A 23379-nucleotide genomic window follows, 5' to 3' on the forward strand; every position below is an offset into this window, starting at 1 on the left:
GTAATAAGTACTAGTTTGCTCATGAATTGCAATGCAATGCATCTTTGCCCCGTACAATGCAGGAATTTGCCGCCGCGCTTGGGATCCGGACACGCGGCGCACGATCGCATCGGCCCTTTAACCTCTCCTTTTCCCCCTTCGCCCGCTTTTTCCCCTCGGGCGCTTGTCCCCGCTGTCGGCCGGCAGGGGTCGCCCTCCTCCGCCCTTGTCGCTCCCCGGCCCGCCCGCCCGCCCGCCCGCCCACTGGCTCCTTCCACCGCCGCCCGCACGGGGCGCTGTCCCCCTCACTGAGCGGCAACGCTCAGGAGGCGCGGCTTCCGGCCTCTCCTCCTGCTGCTGCGCCTCCTCCTCGGCGCCCCTCACAGCAGCAGCAGCAGCAGCAGCAGCGGCGGCCGCGGGTCGGGCCTGGGATGCCAAGATGGCGTCGGCGGCGTCGGTGTCGGTGTCGGTCTTCCCCGGCGTGCGGCTCCTGACCATCGGCGACGCCAACGGCGAGATCCAGCGGCACCAGGAGCAGCAGGCGCTCCGCCTCGAGGCCCGCACCGGGCCCGACGCCGCCTGCCTCGCCCTCTATAGCCGTGAGTGGAGGCGAGAGACGGGGCAGGTGGCCGGGCGCGGGGAAGGGGCCTGCTCGGGCGGAGGGACGGGTGGGTGAATGGATGGCTCGGGCGCGGAAGGGCCGGCGCCGGCGCCTCGGGGCATGTGGAGAGTGCCGCACCTCCGCCACGCTTCCAGGGACGGGGCCGGCACTTCGGTCCCCCCGGAATGGCGCCGCCTCACTCTGCCTCCAACTCTCCCCGTACCGAGGAGGAAGGCGGTCAGGGAAGAGGCGCCTCAGGAACCGGGTTGGGATGAAATGCCGACCTGGGGATCCTGCCGCCCGAGGCAGTCGCCTTGCCTCGTGGGTGAGCCGGCTCTGCATCCCAGGGATAGTTTGCATGTTTTGTGCCACGATGGGCATCTCCTGAGGTGCCAGGCAGTGATTTTTTTATTGGGGGGACGCAGGGGTATGCATACCCCTAAACATTTTGTGAGTCTTTGTACTTTTGTCCATTTACTATATTAATTTAGCAGGATTTGAACTCTAAAATGGTGATTTCCTTGAGTCAAAATGAGAGTACAGTGGTACCTCAGGTTAAGTACTTAATTTGTTCCGGAGGTCCGTACTTAACCTGAAACTGTTCTTAACCTGAAGCACCACTTTAGCTAATGGGGCCTCCCGCTGCTGCCGCACCGCCGAAGCACAATTTCTGTTCTCATCCTGAAGCAAAGTTCTTAACCCGAGGTATTATTTCTGGGTTAGCGAAGTCTGTAACCTGAAGTGTATGTAACCTGAAGCGTATGTAACTCGAGGTACCACTGTACCCCTAAACATCTTTTTAGGGAAAAAAAAAGCACTGGTGCTGGGCCAGGTAGACAGGCTTGAATTGTCCCAATACATCAGGGGTTATCCTTAAGTTTGTAAGATGGGGCAGGCAGGTATCGTCCTTTGAAGGAATGGGGCGGGGTGACTGCTCATTATTCTTGCCATCAATTGCATCTGTATTCCGCCTTTCCTTCAGAGAGCTCAAGACGGAATACAGAAATTCTGCTCCTCCACATTTTTTGCTTGCAACAACCCTGTTAGGTTGAGAGGCAGTGGCTGGCCCAAGGTCACCCATTGAATTTTGTGGCCAAGTGAGGACAGTGGTAATCTTTACTCCTCCTTTGCAAGCATGTGGAGTGGGAGGCTATCCCATGCCTATCCAGATTCCTGCCTGGTCCGTGCTGAGTGGCTGTCTCTGCTTCTTGCTCTTAAACACAAACTGACAGGTTTCTTGGAATACTTCACCTGCTGGATGACTAGTTCTGTGTTGCCTTGAAAGGCTTTCATAGTCTTATGGAAAACTTGCAGGGAGTCCAGTTGGTTCTTCAAAAAGAGATGCAGCTGTCTGTCTAGCATCTGAAGTACCTTAACTAAACTAGTAGAAGTTGATTCCCCCCTCCCCCAAGCCATCTCTCAAATTATCACATCAATAGCTGATTTCAAAAAAGTTTTTTTGAGGGAGACACATAGTGGTTAAAGCTGAATGTGAAATGTCTTTTGTGATTCTAGAAGACAAAAAAGTAAATGGGTTGAAAGGCCAGGTAAGTAAAGATTTTAAAAGATTTTTTTCGGTCATACCGAGATTAAAACTGGAATAGGGCATTTTAAAATTTGGCTAATGTAGAGAAGATCCTTAAGTTTATTTTTGGCCTGGAAGCCAAACAGGTCCAAAATCTGACAGGTTTTTTTGAAACTGGGTTAAGAGGTTGTTTTGAGTATCAGAAGAAAGAACTGTCAAGTCAGTCATCAAACTATAGAAGCATATGTAGTGAGGTTCATTTGTCCTGGATACAAATGGCATTTTAAGAGTGTTTTCATATACTGCTGGAATGGCTACACCATTGTAGTAACAATACTTAGTGACTGTATAGTACTTTAAAGTTTTTGTTCATTATCTTAGTAATCCAGTTCAGTAAAATAGACCAGTTTTATCATCCCAGGTTGAGGCTGGGGTTGTCAAAGGTTGCCTAATGAGCTTATGTCTGCATAAGATCTGAATTGGATCTTCCTAGTTCGCAGCTCCCAGTATAAGCTACTCTGCAACACCACTGGCAAATTCCGCTGCAGTTGTGACACCCTAATGCTGTGCTTTGTGTATGTTTAGTTAGCTAGGTCCTTCAAAGGGACCTGCTAATATGTACAGGATTGTAGTTCCAGGTTCCCAAGTAACAATGCAATGTTGAACCAAGTCTACTCAGAAGTAAGTACTATTCAATTCAGTGGGGCTTCTAGGTAAGTGGAGTTAAGATTGCAGCCCAAGTCAGTCATACATAGCAGAGTAGTGCAACCGGCTTTTAGCTTCTGGGACAGAAACACTTCTATCAAGTGCATCATTCTCTGAATGATTGGTGGAAAGGATTCCTAGTATCAGGAAGAAAATGGGAAAGTGCAATGAAACTGGAGTATGTGGTTCAAGAGGGGACCAAATTGTTACTATGGAAGTTATCCAAAGATGCTGTCATTCTAAGGGCTTTTAATGTGCTCACATCAATGAAGGAAGGAGCAGGCTGCAGCCAATGGGTGTGCATATATTTACAACAGAATCAGCCTTGAATTGGGTGCCCTAGTAAAGTGTCTGCATTTAGACCTGCAGAGAACATAGTCACTTACTAGGTTTAGCCAGTAAGTGCCTCACAGAATGGACTGTGTGTGCTTTTAGCTGTCATTCTTGCTTGATGATGATGCCTCTTATGGAGACAACTGCAGGGAGACTTGAAAGACTTGAAGCTGTGGAAAGAAGCCACTGACTTTATTAGAATGAAAGCACAGCAATCCTGTGTGTTGCAACACAATGCATCATGACTCCTCAGTAGGGTGACTACAACTCAGCGCTGGACTTGACAGGTTCAGACTATTTCGTATACATGATTTCTAATCCTTTCTAGCTTGCATACCAAGTGAGCTCTTGGTGTTTGGGGCTGCAGTAGAACTGACCACTCTGTTGCCCAACAGGCACCCTGTTCAGGCTTAGTTGGTCTGACAAGTGATGTGGAAATTTTCGTAAACTTCACCATACATGATGACTCTTTAGTGCTGGCTTATGAGTTTATGGCCTCCATGACAATCGACCTGTTAACTGGTTGAAATTGAAACAAAAGCCCCCGTGAAGCTGGCCACATACTTTTCTTGTGTAGCAGGGAACAGCAAGAAACCACCAAGCTAATATACGAGAAAGGTTTCTCTAGGGTAGGTTGTGGGACTCAGGAGTGCAAATGCTGCCAAGTGAATAGGTTTTTGTCTTTCAAAAGGCCTGGTTTCTTTTTTGCTTGACTATGGAAGATTCACTCATTGCAAGACTGTCCAGGGGAATGGGGCCTGCCTGTCTGCGAGACCCAACAATGGGTGGGCATTTTTCTAGTGCTTTTATTTCTCTGCAGAAGAATGATTTCGTCATAAGTTCATTAGTAACAATGAATGGATGCAATTGCAAATACAGTATTAGGCAGGCATGGCCATTTCAGTTTTTAGATTTATTTATTAAATGCAAGTAAAATAAATTGCAATAAATAGGCTGCTCTCTAGGGTATCAAAACTTTCTTTTGCATTGGCATAGGGAAGTTACCCTAGATTGAATAGGGTTTCCCCCTCTTGAAAACTTACACCACTGATAAAACCCATCAGCCAAAGATACAAAATTGCTTTTTCAGTAGATTACTCTCACCATCTTGAAGGAATTGTATAATTCTGACAAATCCAGTGTGGTGGTTGAGAATCCAGTGTGGTGGTTGAGGTGTTCATCAGCTTTACTGAATTGTTGCTAGTTTAGGTTAAATATAAGGAAAATATTTTGACATCTGCTTTCATGCACTAGTGTAACAAACTCTTTGGTAGATGTGAATTTGCAGAGCAATTGTTTGTTGCTTTTGTTTAAAACATTTGAGAACTCAACATGGGTCCTCCTTAATCCTCTCTTTAGGCTACACATAGGTCTTTCCAGCTGTCTTCTGAAACCTTTTCAGCTTCTCAAAATCCAGTTTGAAGGGAATCTAAAACTCCAGAGAAGGTTGTTGTTGTTATTATTATTAATTAAATTTGTATACTGGTTGGTATATCTACTACTAGCACTGAGCAGTGTGACAGCCATTTTAGAAGCAGCTGGCTCAAGGGGTTCAGCCTAAAACGAGTGATTTCTGCTACGAGAGGTGCTGTCTCTTGGCAAGTGCCACTGTTTTGATCGCTGTTTTTGACCTCTTAACTAGGCATTTTTAGTGCCTACATTGTATTGGACACAAGCCTCACAATAAAGGTACCCCTGCCCGTACGGGCCAGTCGTGTCCGACTCTAGGGTTGTGCGCCCATCTCACTTAAGAGGCCGGGGGCCAGCGCTGTCCAGAGACACTTCTGGGTCACGTGGACAGCGTGATGAAGCTGCTCTGGCGAGCCAGCACCAGCGCAGCACACGGAAACACCGTTTACCTTCCCGCTATAAAGCGGTACCTATTTATCTACTTGCACTTAGGAGTGCTTTCGAACTGCTAGGTGGACAGGAGCTGGGACTGAAGGACGGGAGCTCACCCCACCGCGGAGATTCGAACCGCCAGCCATACGATCGGCAAGTCCTAGGCACTGCGGTTTTACCCACAGCGCCACCCGCGTCCCAAGCCTCACAATACTTTGCTTCAGATAACTCTGAGATTTGGTGTTGTCTTCTAACAGGAGAGAGCACAAAGAAATAAGATAATGTGCTATACTCTAGTGCTTGGCTTTAGTATGCTGAAACACACTGTGCAATCTGCAACCTCCATTACCAGTATTTTCTTTTCAATAATACAGCTTTACTGATTTTTTTTCTGTGAAGTATGCAAACTAATGCAAAACAAACAGCAACAGTCATTTTGCATTAACCAAAACAAACACGCGCTTGGTGTCCACCAGCAAATTCTGGTATCACATAAAAAAGAAGAGAGTTTGATATTATCCCTCCAGACCCATTACCAGCATTCTTGAAAGTATACCTTGTATACTTTCCCCATCTCACCTCTTGTAGAAGTTAATTGCTAGCTGACATTTAGAGACACCTTTTAAACCTCAGACTGGACTTTTGGTGACTTAATGAATAAATACAAGTTATTTCTTTTCCTCAACAAGAAGATCTCCAGAATGGCTGCAGTCAGATATAAAAAAACACATTAAAATATGTAAAAGAATAAAAGATGACAAAAATCTGAATTACATCAACAACTCAAGAAAATATAAAAAACTGGAAAGAGCATGGAATATAAACCTTTGAACCATGTCACAAAAGTGAATTCTTTAAGCTTTGCTGCTGCTCCAGGTTACCAGGAGACAAAATTCACTTCTCAAGCAGCAGCTTTCAGAACATTCTTCTAGAGCAGTGGTTCCCTTTAAGGTTATGCGGATCCATTGGGTCTGCAGACCACTAATTGGGAACCACCCTTCTAGGGTAAGTGACCTGATGCTTGGGCCTGTAGTTTCTCAGGTTTAATCTGTTGTGAAGGAAACCTTCAAGCCAAGAAAGACCTCCGTCCATAGTGTATTGGAGGGCATGTGGGCAAACTATTAACCCCACATCTTGAGGGATATTATAGCTTGTTTATCAAGCAACAGTTTTTGCTATGTTGTCGTCCTAAGCTTTCTCTTGTGATTTTGATTTCAAGGGATGCTCAGTAGATGATTTGAAGGGAAATTGACAACTCTTTTTTTTCCAGGTTTCTTTCTAAGCCCTAACAAGTTTCTTGTTTTCCTTCTACCACTTACGTTTCTTTTTTCTAATTACCAAAAGGAAAAATACCAGGTGAACTGTTGGATCTTATTTAAACGTTATTTCCTACTAAATTATGGGTTTTATCCAAAATAATGCTGTAAAACAGGGGTTCCCAATGTCTCTTCTCAGGGCCACTCTGCTGACAGTAGTTCAGGGACTAGAAGTGTATATTTTATACACAAACTGATCCCCTTACAGATGTGCTAAGCACAAACATAATACGTTGGCATCACCTAGTAGAAAGGGCTTGACAGGGATTGGGCACCTACGACCCATCACAGCCATGGCAACTGCATGTTAAATCTAAAAGAGATGTCACTGTCCTGACTGCCACCCAAAATATGTAAACAGAGGCTCTTACTTGTAAGTAAGTGGCCCTTATTCAGGCAAGTAACAGGGCTCGTGATAATAGTGAAGTGTGGGGCACCTCTTATGCCTTGAAAACATTTCCCTTATGAGTAAAATACTGGGTCAGCTTCTTACAATACCTTGATTAAAATATGGTAAGGCCAGCCAGGACTGAAAAAATTGCTTTGGAATCTCAGTCCGGTCAGCCATATTTCCTTGGTTGTTTGGGGTTGAATGAAAGTGACAGCTGATTGATTTGACACATCCCTTCTGGTTGGATGGGGCAAAGTTAGGAATGTGAGAGCTGGCTAGAGGTCTGTTTAACATGTTCCTGGTAGTTTCAGAAAAGGAAGGAATGGTCTGATCACTGGAAAGTTTCTTCTAATGCCTGACAGTTATCAGACGAAAGACGAAAAAACCGCTAGACGAAGAGACTCGCGGAACGGATTAATTTCGTCTTGCGAGGCACCACTGTACGTTACAACCGTATGCAGATGATAGTCTGCTTCACTATTTCAGCTAAGTGCTACTTGGAAATCCAGCAGCACTCAGATCCTTAGTATCCATTGATCATATAGCTGAGGGAGCGTTTGTCTAACTAAGGTGTGACCATATTTTTAGTATTCTGTTAGCTGAGCTTTCTATTAGTGAATAATAAGCTATTTAAATTTCACAGAAATCAGATAAAAATTGATATTTTTTCATTCATCTACCAGAGAGTTTCAAAAAATGAAGGTGCAGCCCTGAATTTCTCTTTCAGCAATATGGTAGTTGAATATTACAATATGCATGCAAGATGATGAGAACTTCACATACGATTGCTTTCAAACATAAACTGGAACTCAGATTTGTTAGTTTTCTGATATATAGAGGGAGGGGGATTTCTGCCTTCATGATTTAAACATGCATTTTCCACCTGATTTTTCTGAAATTTTGAACTTTTCTATCCCTCACCCAAGAGATACTCTATGTAAATTTTACACTGAGAAGACAGATTGTATCAGTTTTACAAGAAAAGTAAAGATAGCGAGTTCCCCAGTAGAAATTCAGCACAGCAGCAAGCAAGTGTAATAGAAACCCTGGCAGACATCCAGCAGGGACTCCCTTCCAAATAACTTGCCACATATGTAGCTAATGAACTTCAACTAGACAGGGACATAAGGTTGCTTGATTGTTCCTTGTGAACGTTATTGGTTTGGAGTTTAGCTCTAAATGACTGGGTAGACATTAGACTAATGTGTGTTCTCCGCCTGTGCACTATTTAGTATTTAAGAATTACAGTAATGACTCCTGTACAATTTTAATGCTTCTGCAGATTTTAGCTAAATTCTGTTGTTCTTTACTGGGACTGTTTAAGTAATGTTATGCATTATAAAGGCCCACTGTTGCCTAGCACAACTAAGGACTTAACCAGTTCTTCAGAGGAGAAGGGAATTTTAGGGACTGTATACTTCTTACACATTTGCATCTTATGTAGCTGGGTTGTAGAACTTGTGTATGTGTCGCTGTAGTATACAAAGTTGGAGAATGCAGACCTGGAAGAGCTAGAGAGCTAGTGTAGTGTAGAGTCCAGACTGGACTGTGAAGATGGGAGACCTTGTGCAAATCTTGTTTCCGTCATGGGTTGCAAGGTAAAACATGTGAAATCCTTTGACTCCTCCAAAGCATCATATAAATGCTAAGTATTGGTGAGGATGTTGTTTCTGCTAAAGAGGAGGATATACATGGATATTAGAGGGAAACAGAAAAGATTGGTGCGTACCCTGAGCACACTCTGCTTGGTATTGGGACTTGGCCTAAAGGCTAAAAAACAATGCCTTCTCTGAGCCCACAAACCTGAAGTATTATGTGTTTATATTTGTTAGCCAAGTAAATGGAGCAATAGCCAGAATCCAGCTCAGCCTGTAGTGGTGGAGCCAAACCTGGGAAGAAATCAAGTACCTTATCCACTATTCAGTTATCGAATGAGATACAGATAGTAGGCCACAACTTCTGTGGCCTACTATCTGGGCTCTGGATATTGCTTCCTTTACTTGGCTAACACATTAAACTCATATGTCTGAAGATGTTCAGACAGGCATCAATCTTTTCTGTTTCCTTCTAGTTTTCAAGGTATCTCCTTTGTATTCAGTTCACCATACATTTGCTTCGCTATTCCTCTTGAAAGATAATGACTTGGCCTAGTAGAAAATTGAAGCTGAGTCTCTTTGATCCATATACAACATGGATCCACTACACCACGCTGTCAGGTGGAGTAATCACTGCATAACTGCTATCAGTAAGGGAATTTTTGTTGTGATACATTCATAGTTAGAATCCCTGTTATAATTGAATTCTACCCATTTAACTCATTGTAGTGGTCTCAGGGTCTATAAGCAAGAGTGAAAGCAATATGGTTGGCCATAAAAAAACCTTGTCAGTTGATTTTTTTTACGTCTTTAGGTAATGCAGTTAATTATTTTAGTAGAATTGTATTACTACAAAACCCAAGTTAAGTTGTGACCGAAATCCAGTGGAGAAATAGGTATGCTTAATTCCATTTCTTTCAGTTGGCTTAAGCATGCCTCACTTTTTGTTGGATTTATGCATATTAAATTAAATTCTAAGCTATTAACAGTGTTCGAATGTATGTCATTGATCAAAGGATTGCATAGTTTTTGGCATTTATTTAGAACCCTGGGGGAGCTCAGACAAGGTCTGTGTAGCCATAATCTAAGATGGCTAGGGAGCAAGGAGTTACCTCTCTGGCTTTTTCAAATTCAGACGACACCATGATGCAAAGAAAGGCAGCCTGCCAATCTGCAGAAGGGCTTTCTTGGTTTCATGCAGTAATTGACCACAGCTGTCCAGTACCCCAGCACTGATCCTATTACTCATTAACATTAGCAAAGTATCCTTTGTAGAAAATCCCCATAATTCTGTTCTGTGAAATGAAACTACTGAATACTAATGCTTTTAACTTTTAAACAAAGCATTTTAAATGCAGTGTGTTATATCCAATTCCCTGTGAGTGACGTCATGCTTGTGCAGTATGATACCCCCACCATCTGCTCCAGCCTGTCCCCCAACCCTCTGGAACATATTTTGGCAGTGCACTGTGGGGCAGGGGGTGCTGCCAGGGAGATGGGTCAAGGGAGACATCCTGTTGTGCAAGCAGAAGTCTGTTGTGTGAGCAGAGCGAGCAGCACTGGAATCAACCCAGTACATTGGCGTGTAAGTCATGGGTGTTTTGTAGCAGAGTAATGATTTCATGATTGAAGTCTCTACATGTGTAAATCTACATATTTTGCATACACTCAAAATATTAGCTGAAGTTTCTGCGTAGCCTTTTTTCATTTGTACAGAGTAGTGACATGGGGAAAGGGATGAATGTGTGACTGACATTTGTGGTGGGTTGGATATGCTAGTGACAGACAACCTTGATTGGGCTCTGCCCTCTGTACATCTAGGATAAATACACTGTCTGCAAGTGTTTTAAGTAAAAGTCATAGGTTATGTAAAAAGCACTGGCTAGAGTAGTGTTGTGTGCACTAACATACCCTTTCTCCTTACTGTATTTAGTATTCTTTGTACCTTTACAGCAAGATCCACAAAGAGCCTTGTGGCACCTAAAAGGGCTATTGTATTTTATTGTTGTTGTTGTTTTGTCGTTTCCGACTCTTTGTGACTCCATGGACCAGAGCACGCCAGGCACTCCTGTCTTCCACTACCTCCCGCAGTTTGGGCAGACTCATGTTAGTAGCTTTGAGAACATTGTCCAACCATCTCGTCCTCTGTCGTCCCCTTCTCCTTGTGCCCTCAATCTTTCCCAACATCAGGGTCTTTTCCAGGGAGTCTTCTCTTCTCATGTGGTGGCCAAAGTATTGGAAGCCTCAACTTCACAATCTGTCCTTCCAGTGAGCACTCAGGGCTGATTTTCTTAAGAATTGATGTTTGATCTTACTGCAGTCCATGGGACTCTCAAGAGTCTCCTCCAGCACCGTAATTCAAAAGCATCAATTCTTCAGCGATCAGCCTTCTTTATGGTCCAGCTCTCACTTCCATACATCACTACTGGAAAAACCATAGCTTTAACTATACGGACCTTTGTTGGCAAGGTGATGTCTCTGCTTTTTAAGATGCTGTCTAGGTTTGTCATCGCTTTTCTCCCAAGAAGCAGGCATCTTTTAATTTTGTGACTGCTGTTACCATCTGCTTTTTTGAGGACTAAAATTCCTTGGTGCTTCTCAAACTGTGGGTCGTACAAAAAGGAGGTCCCCCCCCCACTTTCCCAGGACAAGTAGCCACCTTAAGAGACATGCTTACTCTCTTGCTTGCTCCATATATGCCCTACTTAAATCATATTCAGAACATGATTACAGATTGTTTTTGAACTAAGTACAACAATGTTGGTTCTGTGGTGACATCCACACATTCCTGGTTGCTGGAATTGGTGTAGTGAGGCACCTAGCCACTAATCTTTATTTAGGGAAAGGATTATTGGGATGTAACAGAGCGGGTGAGGATGAGCCTTTGGTTTCATGGACTATTCTGCTTGCAACTCTCTGGATTGCTTGGGAAAATGGTGCCTGAGGCACACCACAATATAATGTGTCTGAGGCATACCACTACCATTGTAATACAAGTTGAAAGTATTTTATTTTGTTTCACAGCAGTAAGGGAGATGAGCCTAAACGTTGGGAAATGTAAAATCTAAATTGGCCGTATTTGGATTGCTTATGCTTATTCCAGATGCTTCTCCTGTTTTGTGAACAACAATCACATAATCACATAAACAGTCTTGATTTTTCCTCTTCTGTATTTAAGCCTGGCACTTGCTGGGAGTACACAGAGAAAGTACCTAAGGAGAAATGTCTTCCAATGCAGCAACTTTTTCTGGCTTTGCAGTACTAGCATTGGAGCTTAGCATAGATAAAATCTTGGGAGGTGCGTGAGACACAAGCTGCACCCTTGGAATAAGCCTGCTATTGGAAGAAGAAAGCTGGACTCTGGAGTGGAAGCAAGGCAAGCATCTCATCTCATGAATCCAACTCTGATGTGACAAACTCTGGCGGCCTTTTTGAATTCACCAAGCATTCAGCCCTTTTGTGCTCAGTGTATGGAAGCCCAGGGCACATCTGCTGTGCCCCTTTTATCACTCACAAAGAACTTGGAGGCCCAGCTTGACAGCTTAATTAATGTGCATGAGAGACATTTACATTGAATAGCTTTCAAAAGCAGAATCTTGAAAAGGCAGGGCTCTCTTTTCTAGGATCTGAATTGTGTTCTTTGCAAGGCACACAACTGCTCTGGGATTTTTATCCCCTCCCTGTCTTGGGCTAACCCTTGCCTTTCCAGTCAATTTCAGTCTGAGGCATTGTTCATATCCTATCCTGGCTGCTTATGTCTTCAGGGAGACCAAGCCTCATTGTGTTAATTTTACTACATTGTGCAGTAAAATGACTCCAACTGAGCTCATGGCCTTGTCTCTGACCTGTCATTGAATTGGCAGCTCTTGGTGTTGCAGGGAGATTGCTTGGTGGAACTCTTGATTTTTTTCCTCTTCACCTCCATCCTGTCCTCTCAGTTTTTTGTCCTAGGACAACATGCCATAATCTATCCAGGGGAATGAGCAGAGCTTTAGAATAAAAAACAAACAAACAAAAGGAAAAAACCCCTCAAAATTGTCAGGTCCCTCTCCGAACTCTTAGTATAAAAATTGCACAATGTCTTTACACTTCAATTTCAGACAGTTTTGCACTGGTTGTTTCATTCATTTATTATACGGGAGCCAAGAGGGCAGTTTGATGCTTGGGATAAACTAAAATAAATTACAAGAGTGCCCACTGGTGTTACCAAAAGGATGCTGTGTTTGTATTCTGTGACATTCTGTGCTTGTATTCTGAATGCTTGCCTGTGGGGCAATCTGAGGTTGTGAGGGTGAATGTGTGTGGTGCCCACAGCCTGGTGCTCCTTTCCAACGGAGGAAATGAATGTTCATTTCCAGGAAGCACTCTTTTTTTGTACTATAGGAATAACAGAGATTGATGTGGTCCCAGAATTATATTATTTAGAAGCCCCAGCATTCGGAATCTTGTTCTTTAAGGAAAGTGTGCTATGTTTGATCTAGTCACTTGAGTAACCACTTATATTCAACCTCATATTAAAAGGAGAGGGCCTTCTTTTCTGAACCACTCAGGGTAGGATTCTGGGCCTTCTATGATGTAGTATGTTGAGCTCTTGAATTCAAGATGAGCCTTGAAATATTAGAATGGGATTTGGTACATTGCTCAAGACCCAGTTTAAAAGAACGAACCCATCTTGATCCCTGCACCCATTTCCTTGTCAAAAGATGCGAGACAGAAAGCCGTGTGCTGTCTCTGATGACTCAGGCACGCCACTTTTTATTCTGGAGTGTTCTGAACACTATTGAGCATTTTGAATGTGAACCCCAGATTAACCAAGCACCTGTCTTCAAAAGGAAGGGAATGCAAGATGCATTGCATCATGATATGTTTCAACGTATATTTAGACCCTGTCAAGTGAACTTTCCAGGTCATGGAAAAACGTTGTTCTTTCCAGTAATTACCAGCCCTTGTTTCTGGAAAATTCTGATACTTTTCAAGTTTTACGTGTGAATATAGAACAAAATAGAAATTTCACAGTTGCGCACCTAAATTGGCAACGATTCAGTAGCACAAAAAGACATGTAGGCCTTGACTACTGGCTTTCAACTGCATTCCGGGCTTGTGTTATATGACATTGCTGAGCTATTGCATTTATTCTCACTGGTTCCTGAAATATATTTATGAAATCTTAGTCAGGTTTCTTTGAATACTGCATATAAGACAGCTTGCTCTGCCACAAGAGTGCTGTCATAAAAATAACAGGACATTTAGCTAAAACCAACATCAACATTTGCTGAAACAGTTGAGTTTTCTCCTGCTGCCTCGTGAATTCAGTTGTGGTTCTGCAACATGCTTGGTGGTTATGGACGTAGCCTTCCGATAGTTACCTGGGACAGAGGTTCTCCATATGTTTTAAGGGTTTGGAGAGAGCCCTACTGTAGAAGGCACTTTGACATCAAAATAATTTCTTAGACACTCAGACATTATGATCCACAGCAGATGCAAACACTGCTGAATAGATGCTGCAAGACAGAGGTGAGCCCTCTTCCTTCATTTCCCCCCTTTCCTTTTGACAAGCCATCCTGACTCAGAAGATGCTCAGGGCTGCTTTTCCTCAGGCCATGATTAAGTGGACTAGCGTCTGAACAGAGTATTGCCAAAACTGTTAAACTTAAACTGTTGACAGAATAAATTATTCTGCTTGTTAACCTTTGCCAGCATGTGATTAACTTGTTCAGCCCACAGTGCATCCTGGATGGATTGTTAAGATGCTTAGGAAGAGTTTGGATTGACTTGGAATCTACAGTGGGTTATTCATTTTATCTTGTTTATATAAGATTAATTAGTATTGGGGGCTAGGCACTGTTCTCCAAAATTTCTCATAGCTGATGCACATCTTTTCCCTGAATTAATATTGAGAACACATTTTACAGCCTCAAAAGTTTACCTTTAAGAGTGCAAGAGTAAGAACTACCTACTTTTAGAGGAGCCCACTGTGATGTTGCTGTATAGGGTATATAACCTTTGAATCCATTGTGCTAAACATATGTAAAAAAGCAAATCATGAATATAGGTAGTTGGGACAACATATACTTTTGCAAGCATCCTTATACATTATCATTTGAAAACTAAATGTGACAAATACCTTAAACTTTCAGTTTCCATTCAAACAGCTTTCACAAATACTAACTAGCTGCCTAACTGGCACCTTAAGGAGGGCTGAATATGAGAGAAGATTGCTGACAAACCACAACTTGAGAATTAAGCAATACATCTGCCAGGGAGATAATATGATTTACCATGTGGGAAAAGTTTCTCATGAATGGACATATGCAAGCATAAGAGATAAAAAAGAATAGGTTGGAGGAATTCCCTCACTGTAGCATATGTGCAAAACAAAGAAAACCGAATAACGCTATTGCAAACCTTGCATATGCCAGGCACTGAGTGCATGAAAGGTAAATGAAGCAAAAGCCTGTCACTGGTTAGGGTTCAGCTTTCCTATAATCCAAACCAAAAAAATCTTGACTGCATATGAACTTTCTTCAAAATCACCCACCAAAGGGGACTGTGGAACAATAACTACTAGAAATATGGTTGATGTGAACTAACAGGTGCCTACTCACCTTACTGAATATCAGTAGGGAATGGCTACAGGTAGTGAGGCATTTCTTTGCTGTAATGAAGATTAGGAAGTTCTTGAAATTCAGGTTCTTGCTTCTGCAGAAGTCACTGTTCTGCGGAAGTCACAGATCTGCTCCAGAGGACTAGAGGAAACCCCGCAACAGATTTAGGGTGTGTGTGGTGGAGGAATGAGATACAGTGGTACATCAGGTTAAGTACTTAATTCGTTCTGGAGGTCTGTACTTAACCTGAAACTGTTCTTAACCTGAAGCACCACTTTAGCTAATGGGGCCTCCTCCTGCTGCTGCGCCGCCGGAGCCCCATTTCTGTTCTCATCCTGAAGCAAAGTTCTTAACCTGAAGCAATATTTCTGGGTTAGCGGAGTCTTTAACCTGAAGCGTATGTAACCTGAAGCGTATGTAACCTGAGGTACCACTCTATTTGGATATTTGCCCTTGTGTCCCATCTTTTAGGAGACAAATGTTTCAGCATTTGATGGAGTCACTGATTCTATTTTCTTCTTTCCTTCCTTTCTCTCCACAGAAGATGATGTTTGCGTGTTCAAGTGTTCTGTGTCGAAGGAGACGGAATGCAGTCGAGTGGGCAAGCAGTCTTTCATTATTACACTGGGGTGTAATAGCGTTCTTATACAGTTCGCAACGCCAAGTGGTACGTACCACCAGATTTGTGTTTGATTTATGTACGTCTGCTGCTCAAGGGGCTGTGAAACTCCAGATTGCTTCCTTAAAAACAACTTCAGAAGAAAATAACCTTGCTGGGTTCAAGATGGCACCAGATACACTTTATATGGGCAGCCGTCTGGTCTGCAATGCTAGTGCCTTGACTGTAGGGTGCTATGTGGTCTCTGACTTGCTCGTTGCTGAGGCTGTGAAGCTTTATACAGTCAGAGGGCTAGATGCTATGTTAATAGCCCACATAGGTTCAACACAGCATATGAGACGATTGCCCCTCTCCTTTTGCTGCCATCCTAGTCTCTATCCCCCAGAAAGTGTATTGCCTGTTAGTTCTCCAAGTTCTGTGTTGGGTCTGAACAGTGACATTTGAATGCTAAACAGGCCGTGTTTGACTTTTCTTTTAGACTTCTGCTCATTTTATAATATCTTGAAAAACTGTCGGGGCCACAACATTGAGCAGTCTGTGTTCAGTGAGCGTACAGAAGAGTCTTCTGCTGTGCAGTACTTTCAGGTAGGTGGGTGAGTTCATCAGCTGATGCTTTTTTCTGGTGTGTTCCTTGTGTTCATTTCCAAATGTATGTCTCTTGCAAGTTGGATTTTTAAAGCTCCTTATTGGTAAACAAGGGACTTCTGCTAATTGAGTGTGTCTGCTTGTTTGCTACTCACTCATTAACTTTTTCAGCTGTTGAGGTAGGGATTTGGGGAGGAGGCTTGGAATTCTGGGAAGCAAAGCAAAAGTTGTATGTTAAGGGCTGAATGATAGGAGGATGAGCAGAACTTTGTCTACTGGAATCCTCCATAGATTCTCGGTGTGCTGTAAAGCATTCAAAGAACTGGCCAAATTGTGGGCACAGCTTTCTTCAAAATCATGAGGTCATGGGCCTTAATTGCAACTGTGCAGATTGCTGGATGCATGTGCTGGTCGTTGTCAGAAACTGGGACAGTGTAGTGTCAAGAGTAGTTCTGCAAACTAAAATTACCAGGGCTTGTACACTGGCAATATCTGTGCATTTAATATTTCCAAGTGGCTTCCACAGCACTGTCGCATGGAGAGAGAGTGAGTGCAAGAAGTGAGTTCTTCTGGTAGCAATTACTCGTAAGCATTGCTGTCATTTTGGATACTGAATGCTTATATTGAGTGAGGTGCTTCTTTCTTTGAGTTAAATGTTTACCGGCTTTAGCAGAGGCTTTTTGTTTCCCTTTAGTTTTATGGATACTTATCTCAGCAGCAAAATATGATGCAGGATTATGTCAGAACAGGCACGTACCAGCGAGCAATCCTGCAGAACCACAGTGACTTTAAAGACAAGGTAAGGGGGTGGAGTCTATTGGCACTTTTTGAGTGCATCCTGTATTTGTGATGCAAGCAGTCCAGGCACCTCCTAATAATCCAGAGTTCGTGAAAGGCAAGACCAAATGTCTGCAAGTTCCACACCCAGGCTGCATTTCTTCTGTGTTCAAAATAAATGTTATCTATTTCGCATATTTGAAAAGTGGTATAACATGTGAGCATTTGAAAAGCAGTTTATAACATTAAATTTAAAAATAGATGTGGCCTGACGCCCATGGCAAGGGTCCTAAACTGAATCCTAAGAAATTCTGTCTGTACACCACCGCTGGGCAGCGGAATTCCAGGGTCAGTGAAGAAATGTTGACTAGGTCAGGACAGGTCATAGAGTGAAATCTTATGCTTAAATGCTTCTAGCTGGCTGGCTTGTTCTCTAATATGAGGACACTGCGACATAAAATCTCTGGGCGCTGGAATTGCCTCCTTCAAAGATGGAAATATTCCACACTTTAGAATTTTGCAGTTGGTTTGGTTAGAATTTGTGTTACATACTAACTTCTTGTTATACAAATATTTAATGAATTTACAAAGTCATTTGGGAGGAGGGAGAATTTGCTTATGCTTAGTGACTTGACTATACGTGTTGTCTATTCACTTTCCCCACCAGATTGTATTAGATGTTGGCTGTGGTTCTGGCATCCTGTCGTTTTTTGCAGCACAGGCCGGAGCAAGAAAAATCTATGCAGTGGAAGCCAGTACAATGGCTCAACACGCAGAGGTCAGTGATGTTTCAAGGCTTATGGAAAAGCCTCTGGGGATCCACCTTTACTTAGGTCACAAACGCTGACATTTTGCAGCTGACAGGACAGTTTCCCTTCTCTTCCTTGTGCTGCTCTATTCTTATAAAGAGAAAGTGGTGTTGATTTAGGCATTGAGAAGAAACCAGTGTTCAGTGCTCCTTGTATTTTGCACACATGGCAGGAACCTGCATCCCTTCTGATGCACTGAAGGGATAGCTCAGTTGGTAGAGCATGAGGCTCTTAATTCCACGAGATTGAAGCCCAACGTTGGGCAAAAGATTCCTGCATCATAGGGGGTTGGACTAAATGACCCTCAGGGTCCCTTAAATCTACAGTTATATGGTTCTACTTTTTGCTTTTATTTAAAAGAGAAAATGGCAAATTGTTCATATGCGCATCCTTCAACTGAGGGCTGATTCAGACTTCCTTTTGCTCCAGGCACAGGTGGCGCTATAAAGCTCCATATCCGAGCATTGGTGTGTTGTTGTTTTTTTGTCCTGGCACTTTGCCTAGGAAAGCCTTCATTTTGTCTGAAACGAAAAATCCGATTGCCATTTGCTCCGATGCAGCAGTAAAACATGGGTTTTCCCAGGGAAAGTACTGGGACCAAAGAGCACATGCTTGGATACAGAGCTTTAAATCCTGGACAAAAGAAAGTGTGGATGAGCCCACAGATACTACATACATGGGGCTACCTTTGAAGGTGACCTGGAAACTACAACTAATCCAGAACGCGGCAGCTAGACTGGTGACTGGGAGTGGCCGCAGAGACCACATAACACCAGTCTTGAAAGACCTACATTGGCTCCTGGTACGTTTCCGAGCACAATTCAAAGTGTTGGTGTTGACCTTTAAAGCCCTAAACGGCCTTGGCCCAGTATATCTGAAGGAGCGTCTCCATCCCCATCGTTCTACACTGAGGTCCAGCACCGAGGGCCTTCTGGCGGTTCCCTCACTGCGAGAAGCCAAGTTACAGGGAACCAGGCAGAGGGCCTTCTCGGTAGTGGCGCCCGCCCTGTGGAACGCCCTCCCACCAGATGTCAAAGAGAACAGCAACTACCAGACTTTTAGAAGACATCTGAAGGCAGCCCTGTTTAGGGAAGCTTTTAATGTTTGATGTATTATAGTATTTTAATATTTTTTTGGAAGCCGCCCAGAGTGGCTGGGGAAGCCCAGCCAGATGGGCGGGGTATAAATAAATTGTTGTTGTTGTTGTTGTTGTTGTTGTTATATGTTTTTTGTATCGGGATATCTCTACCCAAGTATAAAACATATCTGTAAGACACATGCTGTCAGTGTTTTAAACTCCGATTGTTCTAGGCGCATTTTGCGACAGGGAATTTCATTAGCGCGAGCAGTTTCTGAGCTCTGGTTGCAGTACCTTGCCTAAGATTTCAGAGTAAAACTGCAGAGTGGAAGGAAAAGAGGACCTTTTCCTGCCTCCCCACTTCCAGCTACTCCCTGTAGACTAGAGAAGAGACCCTCCTAAGAATATTAGGGGGATGGGCACTAGAGCATATGAAAAGTGAACATAATATTTTAGCTGCAGTTCATTCATTTTCAGCTTTGTATTCTTGTTATTAAAAAGTGTGCCTAGACATTCTGTTGCTGCACCCATAACCTAGGTTTAAGGTGCCATTTAGCTCCTAGCTTTCATATCTCAGTTTTTAACACTGCACGCTGTGGCAGTTGTCTGGAACTGCAGCACCACCTCCGCTGCTTGTCCAAAAGATTGTACTGCAGCTGCTACCAGTCCAGCAGAGAGCAGATGACAAAAAGAGTCAACAAAGCATCTGATTCTGGCCTGACATCTTAGTGTGAGGAATTCATTGCTTAAGGTCAAGATGAACTGCTTAGCCACCTGCTGAACTTGTTTCCATGTCCCCAGTCCTGACAGTGACATAAGCAGCAACCCTGAGTATCTTATCTACCTGTCTGGGACAATATTGTTTTTGGTATACAGCGGACACTTGGGTTATGAACGTGATCCGTGGGGGAGGCACATTCGGAACCCGCAGCTTTCGCAACCTGCGACCCGTGCGTCTGTGCACATGTGGGTCGCGATTCAGCACTTCTGCACATGTGCCGAAACCCCAAAGTAACTGTTTCGGTATTTTCGGGTTCGGCGCAGTGCACAACCCGAAATCGCGCAACCTGAGGTATGACTGTACTGTTAGAGAAGCCCTTAAAAGTATCCACCCCTTTCTCACAAAAGATAACTAAGGACCAAACAGGTGGGAAATTTCTGTGAGTGACTAGTCTCTTTCTGATTTCCTCCCATGATTTCCTCCTGAACAGGTTTTAGTAAAGAGTAATAACCTCACTGACCGGATCGTGGTCATTCCTGGGAAGGTAGAGGAGGTCTCCCTTCCAGAACAGGTGGACATCATTATCTCTGAGCCAATGGGGTACATGCTGTTCAATGAACGTATGCTGGAGAGCTATCTGCATGCCAAGAAGTATTTAAAACCCAGTGGTAAGTGACTTCCTCTTGCGCCAGTGGTGCAGTGATGGGGCTTGGGTGGGCAGAAGAGCTTTTGTCAAGGCTTCTTCTGGCACACTAAGCCAAAATGGCACTGGGTTACTCAATAAGTAAGTGGTGCTTCAAGTACCTGCAGAATAATATTTTAATATGAGGGGAGTGCATTTTAATACGGCAATAATCTTGCAGGCTGCAGGAGGTGACCCTGCTCTGTTTTGATCAATGTGACTCTCCTCTGTCTGCCTTAGATGCTGGTGAAGGAAGAGTTGGGGACGACCTGGTTTCCTGTTCATGGTTTTAAACAGGGGTTCACTCACCTTTTGATGCTAGTATAAAGTAGAGGTGGGCCAAAGAGTGAAGGATTAGGAAGCCATGTGAAGCTTCTGTATGCCAGTGTTTATAGTAGGGGCTCTGATCAAAAAGCCTTTGGTTTAAGAGAAAGCTGTTCCAAATTCACCCATGCAGCAGAAAGCATGAAAACTGGCAGGTTAATGCACCTGCCTCAAAAAACTGGCAGGTTAATGCACCTTTCTGCGGTTTGTAAGCCCTAAACATGTTCTGTCATCTTGCATGTGGTGCTCACTTACAGCATAGGCTTCATGCACTCAAGTCTTTTCTGTTAATCTTTCAGCCCTGATTCACTTGTTTTGCAGGCTGGGGCAGCGGTGAATCTGGCGTCAGTGGTGTTAAGTCAGTATTTAATAAGATGCATACCGTAGTTGTTTAAGGGCAGGACAGAAATCAGCAAAAATAAAATTTGCATGCAAAGCCTCAAATCCCTTCATTTTCACAACCGGTCCCTTGCAAAGCTTATCTTACGAAAACTTGATCCTTTATCCTCCTTTGTTGTAATTTCTAAGCTTTTTAAAGTTCCGACATCATAGTGTGCATCCAGTCCCATGCATTGCAGGGTGGAGGGATGTTGAAGCCCTACCCTTCCTGTAATGTAGTGGATTGGCTTTAGTGGACTGCAGGAGTACAGCGAGGTGCACATTGAGACCTGAAACTTCTCTACAGTGTGTGTGCATATGGGAGGGAATGTCTGCTTGTGGGGGGAGGGAGTTCCCCCCCCAACCCCAATCCATCTTGAGGAAGAGGAATTTGGTTTGGATGATGCCTAACGGCACACATCCGCCAAGCCCAATTTCCTCCACTTTGCCCCACCAGACTAAAGGGAAGCAAGCGGCAGGCTCCACTATGCCGATGCAGCTCTTCCCTCTCCAAGCAGGCCTCAGTAGCACAACGGAGCGTTCACTAGGTAAGTCGCCCACAATTCTCTCTTCATTGAGTAAAATGGAAACGTTTTAACTTAGCAAGTTTGATCCTACACAATGGATTTTTCGAAACCAGCAAAGGCACCCCCTAGCAACATAAACATGCATTTTGGGAATTCTTTCAACTTCCAAAAATGATAACATCTAAGTAGCCAGAAGCAAAGGGCCTTCGTAAATTCCTAAACTGCTCAAACTCACCCTTTTACATCTGGTGTTTTTAACATTCAACTAACTTGTACACCTGAGCTAAAAAAAGAAACCCCCCCCCCTAAAAAAGACATATCATAAATCAATCCTACAAGGAACTCGTGGGACCTGCAAGAAGGTGTTGCAGTCTATTACTCTTCCCTTTTTTGATCCTGAGGGCCATGTGGAATGCGGGGCTGGAGCCAGTGATAAGTGGGGCTTGGATCCAATCTTCCCTAAAGCAAGCACAGCTTTCCCTTCTCTTGTGCACTCTCTCTCCCCTTTCCCTCCCCCTATTCTCAGAGCATCAGGGTGGGAGGAGAGAGGTTTAAACCTTTCCTCCCAGCTTGTTGAGATCCCATTGTTTGAGGAGTTTTCCATTTGGTGTGCTTCCTCAAGCAGCTGGCCAGTGGAGCAGGAGTGCAGTCTGCAAGGCGATCTCAGCATTCCTATGTGCCCCCCCCCCACTGACTTACACTTGAAGCAGCAAAGCAGCGTGCTGAGCAAAGTGCTCTTTGGCACCAGTCAACTGCTGGGCAGTGAAGAGGGAGCCTCTGGGCTGCAGGCTGCATTCGTTTCCCATATGTACCCTAGAGCAGTTGTTCCCAATTGGTGGTCCTTGCTGTGGATCCCAGGGGGTCCGTGTAACCCACCCAGGGAGTCTGTGGCACCATTCACAAAACAAAAACTACCATAGAGATAGGAGAATTTTCAAAAAAATGGTTTTTGAAAAACGGGGAATCCACAATTGAGAACCACTGCCCTAGATCAAGTGTGGGCAGACTTCGGGTTTGACAGATCTACTTTGTGGGTTTTTTTACTTGATTCCCGAAGTTTGTCCATTTGAGCTAGATACAAAAGACACGTTGTTAGAATTGAACAACAAGATTCATCTGAGCACATTCAGATCCTGGGAATTCGTTTTCAGTATTTTTATTAATTATTATTATTATTTAAATTTCTATACTACCCTTCATCTGAGGATCACAGGGAGGCTTAGAATATAAAAACACAAAAGTACGTAACCTAGTAACAAACAAAAACAATACCACCCCCCTCTCCAATACCTGAACTAAACTGACCTCTCGGTAATTTAGCACAAAAGTTACTCCAGTTTAGTGTTCTTCATTTTGGCCACTGGTAAGGTAAAACAGCTGGGAGTCAGGAATGCTTGCTAATCTATTGCAAATCACCCAGCGATCTTCTGCCCACCCCTGCCCTCAAACACTGCAGTTCAGGGTCCAGCCAGCCTTAAGTAGGAGCCTCCTATTGTTCTCTGTAGCACTATAGAGGGGTTAGGTTCATGGCTTGCTTCCTGTTCTAAACCTGAGCATCTGAGTTGTATTAGCTGGGGTGGCAGTGGCTCTGGAGAGAGTGAAAGGGAAAAGGCTTTCTCCATTCCTTCCTTCTGAAATGTCCCCGTATAGACAGGGAGAGGAGTTCCATTAACCGTATAGCATCAATGGGTGCCCCCTGCTCCCAATGCTACCTCTGTCCAGTGAGCTTCAGCAGGCCAGTTTCCTCTCTCTTTCCTCTGCCTTCCATTTTCCTCCCATTTTACTCAGCTGACATCCTAACATTCTGTGTTTCAGATGTTTCCAATCCACCAGCCATTTTCTCCTCTCTTTTTTTGTGGTGGGCACCATAACTGCTCTCGGTCATAGACTGCATTGATAAGCACTCAGCCTGCCCCATTTCTAGTTCAAAATGGTAAAATCCAGGTTATTTACATAGTCATGGTCCTTCCACCCTGCTCCCTAAAAA

General features: G+C 43.8%; 1 protein-coding gene across 4 annotated transcripts in view; it reads left to right on the top strand.

Moving 5' to 3' along the window:
• Positions 1-374: 374 nt before the first annotated feature.
• CARM1 (coactivator associated arginine methyltransferase 1) overlaps positions 375-23379 on the top strand; it is a 39524-nt gene continuing 16519 nt past the window's right edge. Inside the window, exons 1-6 of one of the 4 annotated variants that reach the window (XM_081845202.1) lie at positions 375-578; positions 15434-15559; positions 15990-16096; positions 16791-16895; positions 17541-17651; positions 19972-20149. In XM_081845202.1, the coding sequence (XP_081701328.1) occupies positions 419-578; positions 15434-15559; positions 15990-16096; positions 16791-16895; positions 17541-17651; positions 19972-20149 (787 nt within the window). In that variant the 5' untranslated portion in view covers positions 375-418. The remainder of the gene's footprint in view (positions 579-15433; positions 15560-15989; positions 16097-16790; positions 16896-17540; positions 17652-19971; positions 20150-23379) is intronic. The other 3 variants (XM_081845203.1, XM_081845201.1, XM_081845200.1) reach the window with 3 other exon arrangements.

Source organism: Podarcis erhardii (assembly GCF_964252035.2).
Source record: "Podarcis erhardii genome assembly, chromosome: 17".
NCBI classification, from domain to species: domain Eukaryota; kingdom Metazoa; phylum Chordata; class Lepidosauria; order Squamata; family Lacertidae; genus Podarcis; species Podarcis erhardii.